General features: G+C 40.3%; 2 protein-coding genes across 5 annotated transcripts in view; one reads left to right on the top strand and one right to left on the bottom strand.

Moving 5' to 3' along the window:
- Window positions 1-692: 692 nt before the first annotated feature.
- On the bottom strand, window positions 693-25,934 carry LOC310763651 (uncharacterized protein). Of its 4 annotated transcripts, XM_083616178.1 has the most exons (13): window positions 25,795-25,883; window positions 24,800-24,880; window positions 19,951-20,008; window positions 14,449-14,524; window positions 13,187-13,318; window positions 12,102-12,225; window positions 10,753-10,813; window positions 10,617-10,663; window positions 6,698-6,773; window positions 5,400-5,501; window positions 4,236-5,060; window positions 3,685-3,765; window positions 693-1,359 (listed from the first exon to the last, which is right to left on the bottom strand). In XM_083616178.1, the coding sequence occupies exons 4-13, from the start codon at window positions 14,455-14,457 to the stop codon at window positions 1,044-1,046; spliced, it is 1,773 nt and encodes a 590-aa protein (XP_083472304.1). In that variant the 5' UTR covers window positions 14,458-14,524; window positions 19,951-20,008; window positions 24,800-24,880; window positions 25,795-25,883; the 3' UTR covers window positions 693-1,043. The 4 variants fall into 4 exon arrangements, with proteins under 4 accessions (XP_083472304.1, XP_083472302.1, XP_083472303.1 ...); XM_083616176.1 differs by lacking the exon at window positions 19,951-20,008 and having other exon boundaries at window positions 25,795-25,934; XM_083616177.1 differs by lacking the exons at window positions 3,685-3,765; window positions 19,951-20,008 and having other exon boundaries at window positions 25,795-25,929.
- CC2D2B (coiled-coil and C2 domain containing 2B) overlaps window positions 25,258-25,951 on the top strand; it is a 39,961-nt gene continuing 39,267 nt past the window's right edge. Inside the window, exon 1 of the mRNA XM_083616121.1 lies at window positions 25,258-25,776. The gene's annotated coding sequence lies outside the window, so the exon portion shown is untranslated. The remainder of the gene's footprint in view (window positions 25,777-25,951) is intronic.

Here is a 25,951-nt window from a genome sequence, read left to right as displayed (position 1 = left end):
TTTGAGTGCCACACTTCCGTTGTCCGGCAGCAGAGAGGGGGTCGTCATGGCTTTTCCTGCAGGTGTGAGGGAGGGCAGCTGCACACCCACTAGCCATCTGGTTGGTGGGCGCATAACCCCCCCCCCCAAGCTGCTGTGGGAGATGCATGCTCTAGGGAGCATTTCCCACAGCAGTGTGTGTGTGGGGGGGGGGTGGATCTGTGTGGATCCAAGTTCAGCTACTGATTGATTGTGTGACTGCGGAAATGAATAAAAGTCTCCCATCCAAACAATGACTATCATCAGTGCAAGTAAGAATTTTTTGTAATTTTTATTTTTATCATCTACAATACTGTTTTATTTATTTTATAGTACAGTACATTGATTATTGCTTTCATTTTATGGATCAATGGTCTTGTCAGATAGTAAAATTCATGTTAAATTGCTGATTTAGGAGTTGTTTTTAAAAGTCTGGAATGGATTAATCCATTTTGCATTACTTTCTATGGGAAAGCGTGCCTTGGTTTAAGAACGCTTTGGTTTAAGAACAGACTTCCGGAACTGATTAAGTTCATAAACCAAGGTACCACTGTACTGAGAAATTCAAATTGCTACCATCAAATGAATTGACCACATTACCATAACTCTTTTACTTTCATATTTTGCAATTTATTTCCTTTCAAATTCATAGTAAAAGTTTATTGAGAGCAGTCTTTGTCTTTAAATTATTTTATTACACATTTCGTAAGTTGAAGCAATATATATACATTTCAAAATAGGGGAAGTGAGAAGAACACAGCTTCTGTGGTGCTGTAAGCTGCGGTCTTCCAATTTCACTATAGGTAACCACTATTTTATTTTACAGAAATTGGACATTTGTCTCCACATACACATAACAAATGTACCACTATCTACATGTAAAAAACCCCAAACATTTGTGGAAACTAGTCTTACTACTGATACAAGTGCTGTAATTTTTAAAGATATGCTTCTTCAGTTTGAGAAAAGGTTTGGTCCCCACACAAGGGATAATGGGTAAACATGCATGGCCACACATACTTGGCTCATTTCCAAATCTGGTGCTGTTTTGGAGGTAAATCATAGTGTGATCTATCTTCGTCTTCAGATGCATAGTCTAAAGGCAAACCATAATTGTAATCAATTGTTACTACAGGCAATCTTTGCCTTTGCTCTGTCTCCCTTGTAATTTTATGTTGAAGTTCCCTTCCATGGTCCACTGAAACTGAACTAACTTTCTGTTGCACGGATGAAGAGTTATGTACTGGCTGTGAGGGATATGGTGCAAATCTGGTTTTTCTTCCTTTGTTAATTTCATCATTAGAAGGGCGGCTTCTCCTGTAATCTTCAGGGCAATCAGGTCTATAATGTGAAAACAATTATTAATTGTAAACTTCTTCAACTGATCAGGCAGTCATCAAAGACAGGAGAGACAAGCATAAAAGGTTGCACTTTACAAAAAGATCTATGAATTGCTCATTGAAACATAAGTAATAAGCATTATTTTCCTGAATACTTCCTTTCTTTGGAAAGGAACCTGTCAAATTAAAAATGTAAAAGGTGTACACCTCCAAGTGATGATAACGAAATTCCCTCCTAAAAGCTTTTTAGTTTCAATACATTTCACTGGAAAAATGTTACCAGTATAGGTCCCAATGCATAGGGAGATTCATACCTGCACACAAGGCTCAGCCTCTACTCAAGAAGAGATTTCAGGGGTCTCTTCTGAAATATGATCCACGCACACAGTGAGATGATCATGCTATGTGAGAACAAGAAGTCTCGTGCATGCTGAGACCCTTGTGTATATCCACCCCACAATTTTGGACTGTGGTGACATAATACAGCATTAGTGTTTTGAAGTGTGATACAGAGCAATCTAAAGCCTCTTTGTGCTGGTCTGGAGGTGTGGTTCGTTGGACCGAGTGGGGATATTGCTCCAACAGCCTCCCGCTACCTGTGGAGTGATGCCAGCATCACAATGTCAGTGCAGACCTTCTCTTTTTGCCTGCCAAACAGGCAGATGTGAGGCCTACCGGTGGGATCCCCACCCCACTGGTAAATAGCCCCAAAGAAGAGAGCTCTGAGGGCAGGTCGATGCAGAGATCTGCCTGCCCCTACTTTCTGTCCCGGCCACCATGAATGGCAGGGCTGCAGATGTAGTGGTGGCCCTGCCAGTCTGTTCAGCCCCACCGGACTGGGTTAGGATTTCCCCCCCTTTATTGCTTCCCCTTCTGTCTTCCGCTGAGACTGTCAAATATCTTCCTAAGAATATGATCAAACACATTGTCCTAACAGGAATATCCACAAATACTTAACTATTTTGCTGCTTCATCCCCGTGTAAATTACTTTAGCTTATAATGAATTGTTGCAATCGAAAATGGTTACTTCCTGACTCCCTGCTGTATAAATAATAATATACGGTAGGTTACATGTTATAATATACAGGGACGTGGGTGGCGCTGTGGGTTAAACCACAGAGCCCAGGACTTGCCGATCAGAAGGTTGGCGGTTCGAATCCCCGCGACGGGGTGACCTCCTGTTGCTGTCCCTGCTCCTGCCAACCTAGCAGTTCGAAAGCACATCTAAGTGCAAGTAGATAAATAGGTGGGAAGGTAAACGGCATTTCCGTGCCCTGCTCTGGTTCACCAGAAGCGGCTTAGTCATGCTGGCCACATGACCCAGAAGCTGTACGCCGGCTCCCTCGGCCAATAAAGCGAGATGAGTGCCGCAACCCCAGAGTCGGTCACGACTGGATCTAATGGTCAGGGGTCCCTTTACCTTTACTTTACATGTTATATATCACACAGGCAGAGAAACAGGTTTGTGGTCAGCAGCATGAATCCACACCACACTGATCAGATATATACCCTAAGGATCAGTGACTTCAGGCCTTCTCTACTAAGGCCTCATTTGATGTGATGATGTGATTTCCTTTAAAGCCATACGACTTTTGGAACTATATTGCTTTCACTGCCACTTGATCTTGATAAGCCATCCAAATTCTAAGAGGGCATCATTAAAAAGAAATAAATGAAAACTTCTTTAGAGCTACAATTCTGAGTCCAATTATACCTAGTAAAATTAATGTTATCTGGAGCCACAGTGCTACCTCTCTCCTACCCACAGTTAAGATACTAGGAAACCAGCTGCAGGATTCTCTCCAAACCCTCCTCTGTTGGATGCACATACTACTCCAATACCTTAACTACAAAAGGGACACATTAGAACTGACCCCCAACCACAGCTAATTCTAACCAGGATTTCCAGTTAAGCATAATTTGAAGCCAGAGTTTGATCTTGATCAAAATCCTTTTTAAACTGGAACCGATGAATTAGTTTGTGCTGCTGTGTCACTTAACCGCAGCCACGGTGGGAGAAAGGAACTGAGAAGAGGGTGGAGGAGATGTAGGGTGTGATTTCAGAGACTGCTCCTAATTATAGCTAAGAGGGAACCAAAAGTTGTACCTGCTCCAGCCTCTAAAGAAAAATCTTTATTTTCAAAGCTGAGTTCCTCAAGAATGAAGTAATTCTATGAAAGGATGTATTATGTCCACAGGAAACTGTCTTGTTGCAAAAACAAAGCAGGAGTATGTGTATTATTAGAAAATGTCAATCTTTTAGTTTATATTTTTGAATGTGAACCAGTGACATGCTCTGCATAAATGCCATGACAATGCCTTTACCTGCAATCTCTATTATAATCATTTTCTCTGTGAAGTAAAGGAGATTCTGTGAAGTGCTCATGAGAAAGAAAAGGATGACCTCTATAAGGAGCAAAACGGACATATTAAAATAGTGGAAAGTAAGAAGCAATCTGAGTATAAATAATATATATAATAATTGGCATAACATTAAAAATATATGGAATATGAAGTTTATACAGTCAGAAAGTTAATTGTATATGGAGCTTAAAGAAAAAAACAGTATTTGAAACTTGATAATTTTCACCAGTATTCGTGTTCTCAATTCCATAAATACAATAAATTATCAAAACTATAATTTGCTAATCTGGCTAGGTTACAGAATTCCATTGTAGATGGGAATATCAAAAATAGCCAGGATATCAGGCTCCTTGACCTCTGAAATCTTAAATCTAGCAGTACATAAACGGAAAAGGAGTCTTCCTAACTGCTTTGTACTGTTCTTCCGTTGTATTAGTTAATAGCAGCTACTGTCAAACACAGGAAACTGATCTAGAGAGATGTATACTCTGAGCTAGTAGGGTAATTCTTACCTTTCTAAATATCCTTCACATGGCACATCATCTTGGGGCATGTGGTCATTAAAAGGTCCCCTATTTCGAAAACCTTTCAGTTGTGTTTCCTCAGCGATATCACTGTAAGACTGATCACCATGAAAACGTCTACATCTTGATCCAGAATCTCTATCATCAAAATCTTCTAGTGGCACCTCTCTTTGTAAGTCATCAATGTGATACTGGTGGTCGGGGAAAGGTGCCATTCTTTGTCCATGGCCCCTACTAACAAACTCAAAGTCTCCTACTGGTGGCTGCATATCATCATGAGGGGGACAGTCATGAAGACGTCTAATTCTTTGCAGAGATCTCTTGTGGAACGTTAGGTCTTTTAACTGCACGTGTGGTTGAAAGCCATCATTAGACTGCGGTTCATAAAATGGTCTCCGCCTTTCCACATGGCCCTCCTCAACCTCCGTATCTAGCAGCATACTTCTGAGAACAGGGATGTCAGGAAAATGTATTTGCCTCTGATCATGACCCACATTACTAAGATCTTCTGGTGATGCCCTTCCTGGAAAGTCGTCAGAAAACTGATCATGGAAAGGACTCAGCCTATGTTCTGAGCCCCTTAAATCCATCAGGCGCATTTCTTCTTGATAGTCATCATCATAATATTGGCGGTCAGGGAAATGCCTTTGACTTATTTGTACTAGTGGCTCCAAATCATCTTGAAATTGGTGATCATGATACGGTTTTCGTCGTTGTCCTGGACCTTTGTTAATGAAATCGAACTCTCTCAATTGAACCTGTTCTGGTAATTCATTGTGGCCATAGTCAAAAACTCTTACTCTTTTCCCAGGCCTGTTAAGGAAAGGGTTCTCATTTTAAGAAAGGCAAGTATTGAAATCAGCAGATAAAACCAAAGTGTAAAGAAATATCTCATCTCTTAAAAGTATCACACTTACAATTTATATTTTTGGTCATAGTTTTAATGTTTGCATGTCAGTTTTCATTATAGAAGAAATCCTTGAGTGGAATTATTTTGACCTTTACTGCACTTTCTGCAATTTAAAACCTAATTATCATTAAATTATGGCTTAATTGTAAGCATTACAATAGAACTATACAGATTTCATTGTTCTGACAATATTTTTCATACTTCTACTTTCTACTTAAGAAAAATGAATTTCTGCAGGTTACCTAGGATATTCTTCATTTGGGAATCCATCAATATGTCCATCAATACTATTTGGTGGCAGTGCAGTATCTCCATCAGTATCCCATAAATTCATTCCAAGATTGCTAGAAAATGTCAAAACAGAATGTATTAATTGTTTGCTGAAGTTACTGATGGAAAAATACAAAGCAACATTATAATGAAGAAAGGAGGAAGTTTTCAACCATATTTATCGGTTTCACACCTGTATGTAAATATATGTTTATACTTCCACAATGCTAGCTCTTGCTGTACAGTTGTATTTTTATAAGCAAGGGACAGATGTGCTTAATCAGCCTGTAGGACACCAGATTTCATATTAGGATATGTTACTCTTTACTTATCAGTTTATCAGTTTAGTCTATATTCAGGAAGTGAACAAAAAAGTTGTCAGGTTTGCATTTTTTTTTTGTACAGAAATTATCAGTTTAAACTAAATGTAGAGATACTTCCTATTCTATTGAGTCAAGAAGGAAGCTTCTATTGATTCTGGAAGCTTCTCTGTGTGATGCAAGCTGGAAGTTTCTAGCTAACAAGGAAGCTTCTATTCTGCATAGAAACAAGCAGAAGGTTCCTGATGTTTGGGTAATTCCTTCAGAGAAGATGAACAGCTGGTTTAAATGGGTTCTGTTATCTCTTTCTGTCAAGGTCATGCTGATAATAATAATAATAGGCCAGAAGGAGCCTATTTCTTTCCTCTGTTCTTCTTCACTTCCTGTCTCTTTTCTTCTGCTCTGTACATAGTATGCTTAAGCAGTGTTTCCCCCCCCCTAAAAAAATGTTTAGGGGTACTCTCATTTTCCTACTCATATTGAAACACTGCCCCTCAATGAGGCCAAACTTAAGATTCACAAAATGTTTAGGGGTAGGTGTACCCCTGTGTCCACGCAGAAAAAAAGCACTGTGCTTAAGTGTTGAGGTTTTAGTCATATTGTAAGCTTAAATTAAGTCTGCTGCAACTGGATTTCTTATGGTCTGTGATAATCCTGAAATTTATGGATTTGTGACCATAAAGCTCATTTGCCTTCAGTAGTAAAAAGCTCTGATGGATGAACTTGATTGCCTCTGGTCTCTTTTTTGGGAACCCTGCATTGTGTTAAAGTTTTTACTTTGCTAACCATACACTGAGGTCTGCTCTGAATCAATATGGAGCAGAATCCATGACAAAAGTAACATTTGTTATCACAATCAAAGTCTGAAGAAGGAAACACTGAACTTGTATAGAATCTCCAATAACAGAAATGGAATGTATTTAGCAATGAAAAACTATGTATTTACTTACCTTCTCATTGGTTGTGTTTTGAGATCTGCCAGGTATATTTTCCCATCAATATGGTGACCACGAGCCTCCCCAAAAGCTAAACAGATTTTGCGAACATTAGTTGTGTGGAATACCATTTTGTGAACAGTGGGGGGAACTGTTGATAGGGGTTCAAAAACTGCAGTGCATTTCTGTTCTAGGAACAAATTCTGTTATACTTACCATGGGCATTTCTGTTCTTCTCAAGTGAAGGAGGCCAGCTAAGTTGGGGAAATTTCCACGCCTTGGGGAAAAGGATGCAGTCTCCTTCTAGAGGTTGCAGGTCCACCCCTACCCCCCCTCCTGATCCCAAGGCAAAGGTAGATGGTTCAAGGATCATTTTAGATCTTTGATGAGATCCCCTATGGATATGATACTTGCTTTGAGGAGATGGGAAGGGGATAGGAGCACAAACAGCCAAGCTGGGGGGAAATGAAGGAGCTATTCTCTCCCAGGGAAGCAGCGTGAACAATGGGGCCTAGCTAATCTCCTTTACTTTAAAATAACAAAGAGTCACAGGTGAGCACAGAATTTCTTTCCTTGAGTGCAGGAGGCCATCTAGATTGGGGATTTTGAAAAGCAGTGCATCTCTGGGTAGATCAACAACTCCCTGGAGAGCCCATTTGCCAAAGTTCCCCATCAGAGGATGCAAAGATGTTAATTTTGTAATGTCCAGTGATAGCAGAGATGGCTGCATGCAATTCAGTTCTGACGTGCTCTGTCACAAAAAGCCACTGAAGTTGATTCCTCAGTGACTGAGTGAGGAGCTATTTCCTCTGGCTTCCATAGGAGCTTGAGGCTTGGGTGTAAAGCAGGTACTATTTGATAAAGGCAAGCTCACAATGGGAAAGGTCAGATCAAGCAGCAAAGTCTGGCCAAGGCAGACAAAGTCAAGTCACAGCAGGCACCCTCTGACTGGGAGTGACCTTCCTTAGATATTTATAGAGCCATCATGTTTCACATTGAGGACACAGCATTCTGTTCATCACTTTTAAACAGTTCTCCCCTAGATAGGAATGCAGCTACCACCTTGCTAGCATGTTGGTTGAGAGAATGCATCGCAGTGTTATGACCCCCCCAAGCTTGGAACCTTGCAGTGCATGGTAGAGGATGAGGTTGAGGTTCCCTTCCTCCACGGGTAGGGGAGCAGTGAGAGGAAGAACCATCAGTTTTACTGGTCAGAGGACACAGCCCTGTCACCATCCTTGGACTCAGCTGATGAGTCCCCTGCTGGATCTCCTCCTCAGGTTAGCAGATGTCAAACACTACAAAATCAAACAAGGCCCTTTAACAACCCAGACTGCTCCTCCAGGGAGGCACAGCCACATTACAGGTCCTGTCAGCCAATATAAATCTTCACTTAGCTTTCTCCCTGCTAGTATTATATTTTCTCATAGCTACCTTATGTAGTAGAGAGCTTTAGCAGAGCAGGGTTGCTTGGAGCTATCCAAGGTCCTGATTTTCTTTGTCCTCTGCCTTCACCTGACCTTGGGCTTGGCTGGCTTGGCCCATTGCTATTTAAAGATATGGCTGGAGTTTGCTGGGACTATTGTTCTCCCTGCTGCTTTCTGAGTCATCTAGTCCTTCCTTCCTCCCTTCCTCTTGTGCTAAATTGTAGGAACCCTGCTAGATTGTCTCACAGCCTCTATGTAGGAGTTGACTGGGGATCCGGGAAGGTAGTCCAGAAGGAGACTGCAACGTCACTCTGAAGTGTGGATCCCTCCCCCAACTTATTTGGTTTCATCAACATGAATAATGTTGTTTTAAAACAACACAGCACAGCACAGCACAGCACAGCACAGCACAGCACAACACAACACAACACAACACAACATGATAATCAACACAACACAACACGATAATAACTGCATCAGGCTGGTGTTGACATATTATTTGTTCTATAAACTGTTGCCTAGAATTGTGGTGTGTGAGGGGGAAGACATCTTAGATCTAATTCATTTTTTACTAGAGCCCCAGGTTCTAACAACCAGACTCATGTGCAAAGACACAGAGTTAGAATTAAAGAACAGGGTGCCTCTGAGCATATTCTGAACCTAGGAAGTTGTTGCCAGTATCAGAAGTGAAATTAGATCACAGCACTTTCACACAAAAATTACCTCCTGGTTAGCTTTCTACACTTCTGCAGCCTAATTTAGGTGGCAAAATTTGTTTTGTTGATGGCATTGTTAAAAAACTGGGAGTCAGAGGGTGCAAACACATTTCCACTTGTGCAACAGGCATTTCCCCTCCTGTCATCCCCTATGCATCTCCCATCATGCCTCCAAAATATGCTCCAGAGGGTTCCCTAAACATCTGGTCCAGAGTCTGAGGGTGCATGGCAGCTGCAGGTGGGAGAAGAGGAAGGGAAAGTCATGCTGTGCTGCCAGAAGCTTGTTCTGCTGGTGCCACAGCCGTGTTGGGTAAAACCCAGAAACGCTTGTGGATCTGAATAACTTAAAAATATACTAGTAGATCACAAACTACCTTCTGCCTACCTCTGGCCTAGAGAACTTGTATTATGAGGTGACAGACAAATGCAAATAATAAACAAAAAACAAAATAAACTGTGATTAACAAATCAAGAGATAAACTCATCGCAGCGCCTCTTCTTACTAAGACAAATTCTTCCTTCCTTCCTTCTTTAACCACAATAAAGCAGTTAATTGACCCCAATATTAACTGCTGTTAAGGTTAACCAGGGTTCTAATTTAACTGTGATCAAGCACGGTTCTCAGAGAGCTAGTGTTACTACACTGCACTGGTCTATTGGGTGCTATTTGCCACTGCAGCTATAAGCAGAATATTTTCAATCTTTGAAAAAATAAACTGTGCCCAGCTGCAATATATGGTTTGTCATTATGAAGATGGACAAGCAGGAGCTCTGGTTCACATACTCCACCCTCATCCTTACCTCTTCTCCATCACTTGCATAAGAAAATTGAAAACTTCTGCTTTAGCATTAACCATAGTTCCCTGTTTCATTCACACTCAAGGAACTGTGGTTTGTTTTAACTGTGGTTACTTAAAACTAATTAGGCTTAAACTCTTATAAAGAAGGATCATCCTTCTTTTTAACTAACTGCAGTTGTTTGGGATCTTCAGAAAACCACAGCTGGAACAAACTGCAGTTCCCTACTTTTGATGTAACAGGGGCATCTGATGACTACTGAAGCAGAGGTTTTTGACCTATTCCTCATGTACAAAGTAGAAGGTAAAGTGAATATATGAGCCCAAGGATCAGAAAGGCTCATTCTCGTAACAATGAATTGTGGTTTGTCATTTCATTTAACCAATGTCATGGACTCTCACAAAAACAGCTTATTACACCCACCCCACTCCGCTAGGCATGAGAGTTATCCATTTGATGAGCAACTTAATAAAAACCTGAAACTTCGAGTTCTTAGATACACCACTGTGGTCTCTAACATGTCTAGAAATATATACTGAAGTCAGAGACAGTGGAAGTTGCTGGATCCAGTATCTGCATGGTTCACATCTCGGTGATCATGCAAATGAGAACTCCACAAAATAACACATTAAAACGATTTACAGACATTTTACAGACAGTGCCAGGACTGAATTATCATGAGCTAAATTACATAAGCCAAATCACATGAAGAAGGCTCTATTTTCCCTTACACAAGTGTAAAGTTTTCTGTGCACATATGGAGAGATTGTAATTTTGCACTTTGGGTATAGCATTTGGTATAGCATCCTGCTGCTCCTTTGACCTCCAGGAGAAGTTTTTTTGAGTTGCATAAAACTAAACAAATGAGGTTGCAAAAGTCTCAGTATGATTGTGGCTTTTGGGGGGCAGCCTTTTGGATCCCAGCTATGGCAACTGATATAACAACAAAGTGCATGCAGAACCTTGACTTTTGATCAAGTCGCACATAAATACCTTGGATTGCTGTTTCTGGATCCCAGCCTTCAACGTCAATAAGATATCTAAAGGAATATATGCACAGATGCAGATCACCAAGCAGAACATATCACTCTAGTGAAAATAACTGTTTAATATTTTATATGATACTTACCTACAGATAAGATAACCCGTTCTATTAATTCCATTAGTACAGTGTACTCCTATGAGCTTTGCTATTTAAAAAGCAAAATGAAAATAAAAGAATGTGAATATAAAAATACAGTAAGTGCACAATAAAACAAAGGTTTTGCAAAGACTCTTGCTGTTTACAGAACTGGTCCAGTAATGCATCTTTAATCCTTTAATGCTGAATGTATTGGCTCCCACTTAGAGAACCATGAATTTGGCAAATGGCTATTTGCACTCTGCTTCACTTGCAAAACCTCTTCTAAGATGTGATGAAGACTCTGAAAGCTGACAGTCTTGAGCCAACTTCTCCCTCCTTTTCTGCTTAACTAGTAATTAGTACTGTTAGGACTGAGATGGCATCTTATGTAGTCTGCATGCACTATACATGGAGCAGAATTCACCTAAGGACTTCTCCTTCTGCCATGGACCTTTCTGCCCACCCCATCACATGAAATTGGCATGGTGGGGGGGATCAGGTAAAAAAAGGTAAAGGACCCCTGGATGGTTAAGTCCAGTCAAAGGCGACTATGGGGTGTGCTGCTCATCTCACTTTTTCAGGCCAAGGGAGCTGGCGTTTGTCCGCAGGCAGCTTTCCAGGTCATGTGGCCAGCATGACTAAACCACTACTGGCACAACGGGACACCGTGACGAGTGCCAGAGCACATGGAAACGTTTGGAGGGGGGGAATCAGGAGAACTCACAGAACAGCACGCAGGGGAGGAGAGGGATGATCATTCCATCCAGCAAGGCAAGCTGCAATGCTTGTGCAGATGGAACATTTGGAAGAGCGTGACATTGAATTCCACCCGAAGAATTGCTTTTGCAGGTCCAAAACTGAATGCAAGGCTTTCCCTGCAGCCTGAGCCACACTATGCAGAAATCTGTTAATGCATGTGGATTGACTTTTCTGGACTGAGACAATGATGTGGATGCACATTTTTAATGGGAATTGTTTCTACACAATAGCCGAGATCCAAATAAACACACAAACAGCTTTGCATGCACAAAAGGGCTTTGTATTTGTATTTCTTGAATAGCAGTCTCATGCTGTGTAGCAAACCTCATTTGAAACTGGGGCAAACTACACAATATGTAAAATGCATGTATTTAGTGTCTCTGACTTTTCTTATTGAAAAATACACTGTTAGTAAGGGAGGAAATGGAAACATTGTAAAATTCCAGATTTGTTACATTGGAAAACTGTGAATCCGTATTCACAGATTCCAACAGCAATTAGTAAATTATACACAGATTCCAACAGCAATTAGTAAATTATACATATACGGACAAATACTGTCAGTGTTTTACAAAATGAAAAATGCTGCTAATTACCATTTTCTGCATTTTCCCATAGGAACTTTCTGACCAATTTTTTGAATTGTAGAATAGTAGGATCATCTGGAACTTCAAATCCAATAGTATAAAGCTTCCTATAGACCACATTTTTAGGCAAATCCTATCAACAAGAAGGTGAACAAACTTGTAGCAAAACATTGTAATTTAATCACTGCATATCTCTAAGATTGATCCAACTTTTAAAAATTGGCTCTGAATAAAGTTCATTTTGTAGGAGCTGAAAGTGCACAATTATGTCTGGTGAATCATTTTTCAAAACGCTCTTGCATCAGTCATAATTACTGTTGGTACAAATCCCCAAACTCAGAAAGGGAATGTGACTGCAACAGCTCCAAGCACTTTTGTGTCATCTGTCTTCCTTGCACTGCAATTTATTTATTTATTGCACAAGATCTGACAGGAAACCTGCCCCATGAGATCATATTTGGAGAAAGCCCTATAGAGTTTTAAACGTATGACATAGTAACGTGGCTAAGTATCCAGTTTCAAAGCTTTGAGCGTCATGGCATCATTATAATCATCCGCCAAAACATAGACAGATGTCAGCTGAAAATATAATTAGACTGCTTCTCTCCGTTTCCAACATTTTTGAAATTTCATTGTGATAGGCATTTCATAATTTGATTAAAATCATTGAACAGAAAGATCCTGGTTTCAAATTGGCAAATCTTACTCTCATAATTCTGTCACTATGTCTCACTACCAGTCTAAGTGTCTGATGTAACTTGGTCACACTATAATCCACTAAAGTGAACCAGCCCATTGATTCTAATATACTATTGTAATGAAGCCTAAATGCATTCTTGCTCTTTCTCCCTACCTCTCCTTCTCTTCCCTGGCTCTGCGGTTTTGAATGCCCTCAGGGGCATGGATCTAATCCTGTTACACTAAGCAAAGCACTGTGCACATCGATGGCAACTATAAATAAATAATTGACATTCAGAGCTCATCAAGTTCCTCCACTGTTGAATGCTGCATAACACATACAGAATTGGTATGTTTTAAGATCCGCATTAGAAAGTACGCAGCAAAACTCGGAAATACAAATTTACTATTCTTACCTTCACATGATAGTATCTTGTTGTATATGTTAAATCTATAATTAAGCCAAGCTCTATATTTAGAGCTTTTATTGCAGCTATCAGATCTTTTGGAGTGAACTTTTGAGTTGGTGTCAGTCGCTGGTTGATTTCCTAGGGTGGAGAAAAACGTAATTATATATGAGGAAATGTACCCATGGAAATGGAAAAATCTGACTCATAAAACTGAGAATTAGGAAATGAAACATAAGCATTCAAAAGTAACAGGTAGTTTTGAAGCACAAAAATTCTTTACCTAAAATTAAACAGGAGGCATAGGTAATATGGAAATTCAGACAGAAGGTTGTTGAAGGGGTTTCTGTCTTGGCTGCTGTAAGGATAATGCTAATTTAGAGCCCAAATGCCCTGAATTGAACATGTGGTATTTTGCAACAACCTAAACAAGTGAAGTTACTGGAACTTCTGCCTGCTTCTTTGGAAAGAAACTGATAAGCAACGTCTAGGTGGAGCAGATCATTGTGGAGTAAACATCTTACAGTTTCACCATTTGAAGCATCCTTCACGAAACACCTCTTTGCATCATCTTGAGTAACAATGCTGTTTATCAGATAGTAAATGTCAGATAGTTTATCAGATAGTAAACCAAACCTCCCATTCTTGAGCTTGTAAGCAACTCCACCCAGTACAGACAGGCTAAGAAACAGTACTTCTCAATTGGAAGAAAATTCTCTCCCCTATTCACCTTTCTTTTTTTAAGTTCAATTTGCATATCACCCCCTTCCTTTTCCTCAGCCTTAAGGAGTGAGTAAGCAAGACAAAATTCAATCTGTGTAAATTGAGATTCCTGGAAAAGTGTCATGTGACCCACTGAAAAATATGGAAATGTGTGATGTAGGTGCACATAGCATACAGGTTTGACCTTTGTATGTTCTGGAAAGAAAGTGCTTTCTTTCTTTTAATCTCAGTTAATAAAACTCACAGGCGCAACTGAGCGGCAAACAGGGTTTTTGAGACAAAGGGCCAATACACAGAACACAATAGAATACCCTGCCCTACAACCATGACAGTCTTGAGCCACATACAAAACACAGAGTAGGGATAGGAGAATACTAAAAGAGAATAGTCTTGTAGTTTAAAGACTATTCTGTTGCTCTTGTCTGATATTGTGCTGAACGGGATTATCCAAAGGGAGATAAGTTAAACACTTAAATAAAATATACCTGAGTTTATGTGTTATGCTTTGTGATTAATATAAATGTATGAAAGCAAAATTTTATACGTACCCCTTTCATGGGTGCTTTGAAAGGAATGAACCGGGTTCCTGCTATAGGTTGTCCAATTGGTGATACATTCCGCCATCTGTTAAGAAAAGTGAAATATGGTTGTATTTAATTCTGTATGCATTGGAAAAATACAGGTTATGACAACAGTGTTTTAGAGAAAACATAAGGACTTCAATCCAGAGATATGTACAAAAAGCAGAAACTTGCTTTCAGAATACTGCACCAATTATATGTTTTGGTGCAGTTGATATTGGTTCTGAATCCAGATACTCTTTAATGCTGGAAGAAAGGGAAGGAGGTTCTGGATTCCCTCCCCCTACCCAACATATTGTTGTCTCCGACCAAACTCAGGGTTCAACCATACAGTACTTGGTGCTGTACGTGTAATCCTCAGGCCAGTGTTACTGTAGCATTGGTCATGCCATTCCAAACAGGTAAGCATGTAACGCTTACTGAAATCTCAGAGCCTGAGCCTGCCCTATTGATTTTAATGGGAGAGAGCTCAAAATTCTCCTATAGAAATGTGCTCATCTTTGATTAGGTTTCTAGAAGGGCAGCTGAATTTGTCTGTCAAAGCACAAATAACAAAAGAATCTTGAGGCACCTTAAAGACTAAGAAATTTATGAGGGCATAAGCCTTTGTGAGCAGGAGTCTGCTTTATCAGATGTATGCTCTCTTCAGCTGCAGGTGGGAAGAGGATTATCAGCAGTGAAATCAGAGAGAAATGAAATTTCAAAATTTACAAAGGACAATTAAATTAGGGTTAGAATGTCTGCAAAAAAACCAGAGTGAACATTCCCCCAAACCATGACAAATGTTAACATAATCAATACTGATGATGAGTTAATTAACATATGTAGTGAGACAGGAAACCATTTTCTCTTGCTATTACTGTGAGATGATAATCAAGTTTTTTGTTGCCAAATAGCACATTTTGCTATACAGTAGTACTTGTTACTACTATTACTACTACTAATTCCATGGGGCACCTATTACTGCTGCTGCTACTACTACTAAATTATTTAGGACATTTCTATGTAAAAAGCACCCAAACCAAACAGAGGTACTCTAGAATACACTGATATGATTAATGGCATTGAATGCCATTGTGAGATTCAGGAAGGTCAACAAGGCTACACTGTCCCTATGCATCTCCTGTCATAGGTCCAAATCTGGACTGGAAGCAAGACAAAAACCTGTATCATTTCAAAAGTTTCTTTTTGAAAGCAAAGCTAAAATATACATTACTTAATGCAGCAACATATAGAACTAGAAATGAGGTTGGCAGGCTCCAAGTTAGAATGCATCTTTAGCAATTTTTTAAAATGGGAGTCACTGTGATGTGGCTGTTCCTATGCTATTTCTGGCAGAGTTTGCAGGAAGCAATTGTGAGCTGGTTTAACATGTTTATATCCCAAGCCGTCATCTCTGATATATGAGAAATAACCATTGCTCCAGCAATGTCTGCAATCACTTCCTAAAAACTTTACGAGGCGCATCCATACTGCAGCAGCTTCTATGCTGTTGCCAGTTACATTAGGGGGCTGTTGTGTACTGAGCACATACAGTAAGCATAAAAACTCATGGGACTCATAGATTTAATTTTGGCTTTTATTTTGTATTTTATATGAGATACCCTATTATGGAACTAGAAAATAGAAATTTTACTTGCAAAAGTAATGGGAAGCCTCTGGCAAAGTGAGAGGTAGGTGAAAAGTATCTCTTGCTACTATGGAAGTCTTTGGCTTCCCACGTTGTGCAAACCAGGTTGCTGCATAGGTAGCCTCAAACTATGGCTTACGGGGACTGCTGGATGTGCAGGCTCCTGCAGCAGAGCTCACAGCTGCTTTGCTCCTCTTAAGTCTTTTTCACACCAACAACATGCTGAGCTAAACCAAGGTTTGGCTTAACGTGTCATCTGAACCCCAGCTCATGATCAAGCTCTTTCCCTGCAAACTATGAGCTGCAGCTAAGAATAAACCATGGCTAAGAGCAAACCTTGGCTACAGTCTGCGGTTAGCATGGAGAGAGCTTAACCACAAGGCCAGATTCGGACACGCTAAGCCAAATCTTGGCTCAGCATGCCATATGCATCAAAAGGACAGGGGAAGCACACATACTTCTTTGTGCAAAGTAGGCATCTTTTTACTGTGGATATTGTGAGGAACGTTTTTCACATTTGCGGGTGCTAATGCAGGATATGGGGTGGGGATTTGAAAACAGAAGCATGGATAGTGAAGCTATCCTGCAGAAAGCATTATTGCCTGGACACTTAGCCATGTCACATTCATTGTCTCTTGCACTATTATTGGGGATTCAGCATGCAACTGAACATAAAACTCAGCCAAGAGGCCTTCTAGTTTGCTTTTAAAAAATCGGGATTCACAACTATGCTCTTCCATCCTTCATAACCTGTCCCTATATGTATATTCTGCTTATTAAACATACATATGATGTGTATTGAGCATGGATCTATGTGAAGGTAATTTTGAAAATGTGTATGCAATACATGATGAATCTTAGAAGAGCAGCATTTCCAGGGACCAGGTTCAGGACTTCAGTACCCTAAATAATTCATTGGCTATCCTCTCATGAGTAATAGTAGAAAAATTACTCAAAATAAAAAAGCATATTTGCATATTTTGCAATATCACAAGATTCAGCTGTCCATCTTTTCATAAGCCCATGTATGACTACAAGGGCATGTGCAGGCATACAAGACCAGTATTTAATCTTCAACTCATTCTTGTTGAACGTGTAAGGCATATTAGCCTCCAACATCAATTTAAAACTGCAAGAAGTGTTTTAGGAATGCGGAGCAAGCAAGAGCAGGCTTAATATAAATTCATGGATGGGGAACCTCAGCCCAAGGGGCTAAATGCAGCCCTTAAGACCTATTTACTTGGCCCACAGAACTCTCCCCTGGCCACACCTCTTACTGGTCCTGCTTCAAACCTTCCTTAAGTATTTTTGCCTGGCTGAAATGTTTTTAAACTCTTGATAGTTCTTGGTTGCCTGGATGGACAGAGGTGTGAAAGTGCATAGAAAGGAGTTTACTATACACAATTAAGTTTCACAATTCCCAGTCCACTTCTGAATCTGACTAAGCTCATTGTTTGCCTCTGGCCCCATCTGTTACAAGCATGCTCCTCAAAGGGAATGGGGACTAGGCTGAAAAAGGTTCCTCATTACTGCATAAAGCAATGCAACTATAACCTGTGCTACAACACTTAAGGCTTTGACATAAAGATCTTCTCATCCCTTATACAGCAATGGCCATCTTATCACAACTGCTCTGCATGTCAGGATTGGGGCTTCAATGTGGTGGCGCCTACCCTTTAGAACTCCCTCCTACTACATATCAAACAGGTGCCATCTGTACTCTCTTTTCAACAGCTCTTGAAGACTTTCCTTTTTAACAATTTTTCTGAGTGGATATTCCTCTCCCTAATGTTTTCTGTATGCATTTGAAATTGTTTTCAGATATCCAATTGTTTTATGCAAGTTTTCATTGTATTCCGAAATCACTTCAAGATGCTTCGAAAGAAGCAATTATAATGGGGGGGGGGAATAAAATATAGGCCCCCCATATTCAACACTCAATAGTATTGAGTATTGCTCAATAGTAGCAATGGATAGCACAGTCTGTATTTCTTGCTTTATATACATGCTCCCAAAGTATGAACACTTATCGCTATGTCTAACTGTCAATAGTGCATATTTCCTAAGTTGTACTTAGTGGCACTTGCTTCAAAAATAAATTTATTTTGCTTTAAGCATGATATGGGTTAGTGTGTTGGACTAGGACCTGGGAGACTAGGGTTCAAATCCCCACCTCAAGCATGCAGCTCACCAAGTGGATCTGATTGGGTCAGTCACTGTGTCCCAGTCTAACTCATAGGGTCACTTTGAGGATAACATGGGGAGAGAACCATCTAGCCACCTTGAGCTCCTTGAAGGAAAGGTAGGATAAAAATGCAATAATGAAATTATTAATAGGCTGAATAGAAGACAGCTTTGTATGTTGTTAGCCAGCTTTTACTACAGCTGACAAAGAAAGCGCCACGTTACCTTCCAACAGTTTGGCAGATTGTTTCCATAGCTTAAAGGTTCTCATCGGTTGCTAGTGGTATGCCAATCCAAACCACAGCTATATTGAAAATGATGCTGATGATAGCAGAAGCAGCAATCCATTCAATGTGTATGTATGTGGCTAGAGAGGTTAGAAATATTGGAAGCTGTCTTATTCAAGGTTGGACCATTGGCTCACATAACTCACTACTGTCTGCACTGATGGACAGTGGCCCTCCAAGGCTACACTATAACACTTTTGTAGTAGGTACTCATTTGGACTCTTTCAGACACAGTGCTTGGTATCCATAACAAAAAAGCAACTCAGTAAAATTTTGTTTTTTAAAAAAGAAAATTTATATACTGCTTAAGCTTTTTTTTTTTTAAAGGAAAATGGTAAACATTTCCTTTATTTCAGTAAATGTTTTCTACTGTGTGAGCTTCAGCTTCCATTCTCAAAATGAATTGCCTCAGAGTAGTTTATAAAAAAGTATAGCTGACAGGTGAAATAAAGAGACACAGAGGTGGTAGAATTGTTATATTTTATTGTCAGAAATATTGGCTTGTCTGAAATACAAATAAAGTAAGATTGTGGGGCTTTTTTCAGATTAATTCAAAGATTGTATGGAGTAATTTCAAGGTTTACGTATGTAACCACTTAATGAAGATAAAATAAGCAAGCGTTATCTGCTGCCACATAGCGATGCAACACATTTGTTCACTGACCAAAGTATACTTACCATCTTTGAACACTTAAACTCTTATCGTAGGGACAGGCTTTCATTCTCTGTTTGTATAGCTATCCATCTACCCAAACTGGACTGGGATCCAGCAAGCACTACTGAATTCAAACAGCGTGCCAAACCACTGATTACGATTCAAATTTGCAGCTTGAGTTTCCAACAAGGAAATGAGTTAATATTTAAATTGTGCTTTAACCAAGCAGTATGATATTTGATAAAAGCAAGACTCAAAGACTTATTGGTTTGTCTTAAGATTCTTTTATCAGTGAACCTTGCCTCAGAAGTATGCATGCAAGTATCCTATGAAGTCTTTTTTATTACTAAACATGTTTAAAATTTATGAATGTTAATTTTTGTTACTATATTCATTTTATGGTAGTTGCATTCCAAGCAGAAGGCTTTTTGATATTAACCTGCAGTAAATATATCTGAACCACCTCAAATGGTTGAAGAGGCTGCCAAATATATTTTTAAGATACTGGGAGAAGGAGGCAATACTCATGAACCCAAGCTGAAAATGAAACCAATTTTTAAAAACATTTGACTCAATATGTCCTGGGCAAAAACGAGTACGTATCTGCTACCTTTTGGCATACTATAGCGGCCACACATAATATTACTGCTTGAAATTGCTTCCTTGGTAGCAACAGCCTCATGCAGTGAGCCATTTCATATGTACTGCCTCACCTTGATGGTCAACTCCCACCACATTTTGTCTCCACACCAATGCCAAACATTCCAGCTTCTGTGAACATGGAGATAAATGAAATAGTTGAGCCTGATCCTCATAGTGAAGTGATGCATACAAAACATCTCACCACATGGAGGCAGTTTCAGATAAACCAAAACCAAAGCCCTCTCCCCCGTTGAAAATCCTTCATCTGTCATGGACTCTTTGCATTCTCCAAGAAAGTGAGGAAGGTCCTTGTCATCCATTATCTTAAAACTGACATGCAGAGCTGAAGTTTTTTGTTTTAGTTGTTGCTACCTTGCTATACAAGGAAGCATCTGGCAAGAGGAAAAGAGATATCTCCTCAAGTATCATTTCCTGATTAAATACTAGATTGGGCAAACTGCCAAGATTTACTCTGAATTGAGGATGACCCCTTAAGGCAGACATGTCCAGAGTCCGGCTAAGAGGCCTAATCCGGCCTGCCGTTCTATTTAATCCGGCCCCTGTGGCAGTTTATTTCCTGGGGTAAAATCCTAAAAACAACAACAACCCTCAACAACTTTGGGGTAAACTCACTCACGCATGTTCACTTCATCAAATCTGGCCCTCTTTGAAAGAAGTTTGGACACCTCTGCCTTAAGGGGAGAACATAATTGATAGTTTTAAACATGAGTTGTCTCATCTTCTTGAAGATTTCTGCCTTTCATGCCACTGAGAGCCATGCATCAAACTGAATGTCAGAATTATGCTGCACATTAAATAGGTGAAAACCTACTTAATATTATATTAGTCTAGGATCAATTAGAACAGGAGTGACTAATCTTTTTCACCCTGAGGGCCACACTAGGGGCTGCTACCCCTCCAAGTTCTGCATGGCAGTAGTGGGTGTGCCCAAAGAACATGTGTACGCTCTCCTACTCAGCTATGCTGGGCATACAGTTCACCATAGAGGCAAGCATACATGTAGTAGAGTGGGGTGCATAGGGACAGACCAGCAGAGGAGGAGTGAAGGTTCCAGCATTCTTCCTTTGCACTGTAGCTCTAGGGTAGAAGGCTTTCCTCCTACCTCAATGCTATAATGGAGATGAAAAGCCCAACAGTTTCAAATGTTTTACATTCCAAAGCAGCCTTTTCTCTCTTTTGTGCAATGCCACTGCAAGACAACACAGGAAACAGGAAGAAACCTTTCTTCCCGTTTCCTGAGCTATAAGGCCTTCTTGCAATTGTATCGCACCAAAGAAGAAGAGGTGCATTTGCAAGCTAAGCTGAGGCAAAGGAGCCCAATTTTTGGAGAGCTGGTGAGGCACTCTACAGCAATAACACTATACCATCACAGTGGGAGACTTGCCTCATTGCACTCATGCAGTGAAAACTTTGGAATGAAATCCATCTCATGCAGACTTAAGTTGCACTCATCACTTCCTCTAACAAAGAGATCAGGTAGTAAGTGATGGCAGAAATGGAACTAATGAGAAAAAAAGAGAGGGATACCAGCATGTTCAGCGAAACCCCACGGTTTGCCCTCACGCATGTATAAAAAATGTTTTTAAAAAAGAATCCCAAGTGGCAAAGCCCTCAATGAGGCCTGAGAATACTCAGTACCTATGGAAAGTTGACTGTCAGATGGAGAAAATCAACAGGGGTGAAGGTGGAATTGAGTTTTGTGGAGCACAACAGAGCAGCTGTAATGGTTGTACACAATTCCTCATCTGAGTTAAAAGCTATTTTTTCATAATAGGAAAAAAACTTAGGACTACTTGCAGTGACCCCAATTAACATCTGATTTAATACTTCAAACCGTGTTACAGAAATACACAAGGCGAAGAATATTTCAACTGTCCCTCAAATCATAAGGAATGAAAGGAGAACCACTTAAGCAAATAGCTCAGAGTAAAGAGCTATCTTATAATGCCCTCCTCAATTAAAAAAAATAATAGAAGGAAGGGAAATCTGTCTTTATTCTATTTAGGCAAACTGAAATTGATAATATGTTATCACCTGTTAAAAGAATGATCATGCAAGCACCTGAAATTATGTAAATAAGCACTTCGTTAACAAAAAATGATTTTTAAATGTTTGCTAGCCTACGTGTCTTATGAATAACTGCAAAGTAACATAACATTTTTAATACAGAAGTATAGTTCCTTCTTACAATAGGAAACAAAGACATTTAACTGCACTCACTTTCTATTCCTTATTATTTAGCTGCCTAAAATAACTTAGCTGTTTAAGTTGAATGTATTTTTCCTAATATGAAAATAGAAAATATTTACCAATCTGAATTGCTTAATTAATTTTTATTAGATTGTTAATATACCTGAAGTCTATAATGACAATGCATTCCAAGTAATGTGTATTAGCACTTTGGATAATGTATATTCACCTATATTGTTAGCAAATTCATTATAGGTATAACAATTAACACAAAATAAAATAGAATAACAATGTGCAATTTGAAATAGTCCAGCTATAGTGTACAATTAAGGAGGACATAAAAACTGGAACCTTCAACTTACTGTGGAAGTTATCAGTAATTTTTTTCTACATTAAAATATGCCTTGTATGCTGTAGGACCAAATCATATTGGGAAGGTAAATCTATTTCTGCATGATTTCCCTTTAATTAAAATATTTATACACCTCTTTTCATCAATAATTTCAAATCAGTGTACAAAAAATAAAAACAAGTAATACAACATACACAGAAAGCAGCAGCAGCAGCAGCAGCAGATAAAAGCACAATTAAGTCATATAATACAGCAATCCTATACAGTACTCTCTTACTGAAGAGGAAGTTCTACTGAACTTCATTCTCAATAGACATATTTCGAATAGAAAAATTCTTTTAAATGCCTGAGTAAATACAAAATGTTTTGTCTGGTGCCTAAAAGATAGCAATGGTGGCATCAGGTATACTACCCTTGCCCTTATTGTATCAAATACAATCTCTGCTTTATGCATTTACACCTGGCTTTGGACCAGAGATAGGACCTTTTCATTGGTGTGCCCCAGATGTGTGACTTCACCACGTTTTTGGCACTGGGGACAGCCATACTTCTCCCTATTTTAAAATGTTGCTTCTATTCTTACTGATGCTCTTTATTGGTGTTGTTTTTGCTTTTATGTTAATGTTCAATTTTAAATCAATGTGTTACCTTCATTAGAAACTTCCACTGAGAGGCGAGATGGAAACCTTTTAAAAACTGAAAACCCCCAGCACTGTCTTCTTAGCAAAAGCAGCCCAATGTCCATTCTTTATATAATCCTTTCAACCAATTTATCACAGATTTTTTTCATATACCCCTCACCAAGGATCTAGTAGCCAAGAAGTATTTGGGCTGCTATAGTCTGTGTGTACTACAACTCTAGTGCTGGTATTTGTATGGGTGTACTGTGAAGGCATAGAGAACAGCAACGACATAGAAGAACAAATAAGAGATGGCAGGTTGTGTAACAGCTCCTTAAATGAACAGCTGCTGCCAGTAAACTCAGCCAGTAATGAATTCCATCTAGCAGCATATACTAAGATGGCTAATATAACTGTCAACAACACAGACAGCTCAGTGCACAGAGGCTGTAATGTGCGGCTGCAATTGTATAGTAACTTCAGTTCTGAAAACTTATCTGTGCCTAGTTCAGTGCACAATTGTGATAGTCATGCATCGCTTCTCATAGTATGTTACCAAGCTGGAAGAGGTGAAGTCCTGCTGGTTAGCAGCTACACACCGAAGAAGTTGTGACGATTGGCCTCTAGACAAAAAATCAAGCTCTACTACGCTACCAGTCTAAAAGATAATGTACCAGTCTTGCAACTACAGTTCACTTTTATTTGCACTATTTTAATTGGTACCTAACTTCCCAATAATTCCTTACAATGTTAAGCTTTTGTTCTCAATGCATAATTCCAGCGAAGTTATCCTTCTATTGAGGGTTGGACTACCAAGTTGATCTGTTTATTAAAATCAATGCATGTTTCAATTGTCTGTTAAATGAATACTCAATTTATGTTGGTAATTTAATGCCAGGTTACAAGAGTGTACAAGACCAGGAGGCAACAGAGGAAGACGCAGAACAATTCAAACTAAAAAATATGTCATAACCACAAACTTTGCTTTCAAATTGCTTCAACAACACTCCTTTAGAAATAATACTGCTTAGCAATATTGTTTCTATGTTTAATTTTCTAATGTCACTTCCTGAATTACTTCAATTTTATCTTGATATTTGGATAGCTTTATCAAACTAATCTCTACATTTTAAAAGCACTTTTCCATAGAAAAGTTGTGTTATATTTTAAGAGAGTTCTGGGGTATTTTGGCATGTCACAAAAGTGGAGAAAAACTGCGACCTTAGGGGCTAAATGTGATGAAGGAAAGCAATTATTGTTTAATAACTGTTAGACAATTATGCAAGTCAATGCTGACAATCCTACAGTTAAAAATAACCACATTTGAATAACACTTTGGTAAAGTTGGGCTTATGTAAATAGCCCGTGCTTAGTCAAGTAGCATCTGTTTCTGCATGTCATGTAATTAATAAAAACCACATTTATAACATGATGATGTGGTATTATTCTGCCATGTCACAGAACTGAAAGAACGTAGTTTCAATTAATTCCTCTTTGCACACATTTGAGGATCGAGAGAGAAGAAACAGGAGCCATCTATGGCTGATCGAGGAGCATTCACAAACACGGTGGGATAAAATACTTACCTGGGGGACGGTAAGCTGTGACTTCATGTTGCTGCAAATACTTACCTTAGCTTATGGTAGATGGCAAAGACGGTGCTGCAGCAAGAGAGAACAGGTGGGGCTGTCAGAGCCCCCTTCCTCTCTCTCCATGTAATATTTATAGGATACTTACCCAGCGGGAATACTATTCTTCTTAACCATGGTGAAAGCAGGAGTGGACAAGAGCGCGAGGCAGCAGAGAAAATGGGCAGCACTGCAGCAAATGAGAGAGAACCGCGCCGTTAACCCGGTGCCAGTCTCTTCCTCCAACTCTCACAGAGCTGAGAGCCCTCAAAGGCCCACGTCAATGCAATGGTGGTAGCTCACCAGCCATACATAAAGCAAGGGAGCAGAAAGTCTAGTTTTTGTTGCCAAAGAGGAGAGCTGAACCCTCACCCAGCGCTTATCTCCCCACAGTCCAACCCCATACCATCACACCAACCTTACTTTGAACACAGGAGAGCACAGGAGGGGGGGGGATCTGACTGCAGGGAGGTAAACGGGGGGAGGGTCCCAATAAACCCAGTTTGCTTCCAAAACCAGACCCTTGCCCCTCTCTACTGGGGCACTGGACAAACAAACATCCCTCACCGTTTGCTTGGTCTTAGGTGTACGCACTCGAGGAGGTGGAAATGAGTGGGTGGGGGTTTTAGAGGAATTAGCAGCTGGTCGGTTTGTGAGCTTTTTTTTTTTTTTTTTTTTGCAAGGCGCGGAGATAGAGCTGAACCTCTCAGCCCCCCTAAACAGCCGCCCGGTAAAGCACCTCTACTTTCCAGGAAGCAAATCTGGCGGAAGAGAACGAAGCTGTCTCGCTGGAAGCTTGGAGGAAGAAGAGCTGCCCGACCAACCTGCCACGGGGCGGGGGGGGGGGCAGGTTTCTGCTCCCCCCCCCGAAGCGAGGTGGGGGGAAAACGGGGCGCCACAGACTCCATAGGAAGCCCCGGCTCCCCGGCGACGGACACCAAGGTTGGGGACCTCGGCGCCAGGCCCCAAACAAGAGGGGCGTGTAAGCTATCTGCGCACCGAAGCCTTCGGGCCCAGAAATCAACCGAGCTGCGGCGTGGCCTTCACCAGGCCTCGCAAGAGGACCGGCGGCGGCGGCAAAAGCGGGTGGGCGGCTGCTCGTACCCTCAGAAACGCGTTTTTCTCTCTCCAGAGAGAAGCGAGCGGACCCAGCGACGGGGAAAGCGTCCCCCTTCACGCTCCGGCACTGCGCATGCCCTGCAGCCGGTCAGAGCGGCAAGCGCATGCCCAGCGGCCGGCGGCGCGCATTGGAGCGCATGCT

This window comes from Podarcis filfolensis, assembly GCF_964270895.1.
Source record: "Podarcis filfolensis genome assembly, chromosome: 5".
In the NCBI taxonomy this organism is placed as follows: Eukaryota; Metazoa; Chordata; class Lepidosauria; order Squamata; family Lacertidae; genus Podarcis; species Podarcis filfolensis.
Note: the sequence above shows the minus strand (reverse complement) of the source record. Positions and strands in the feature narration are given on the sequence as shown.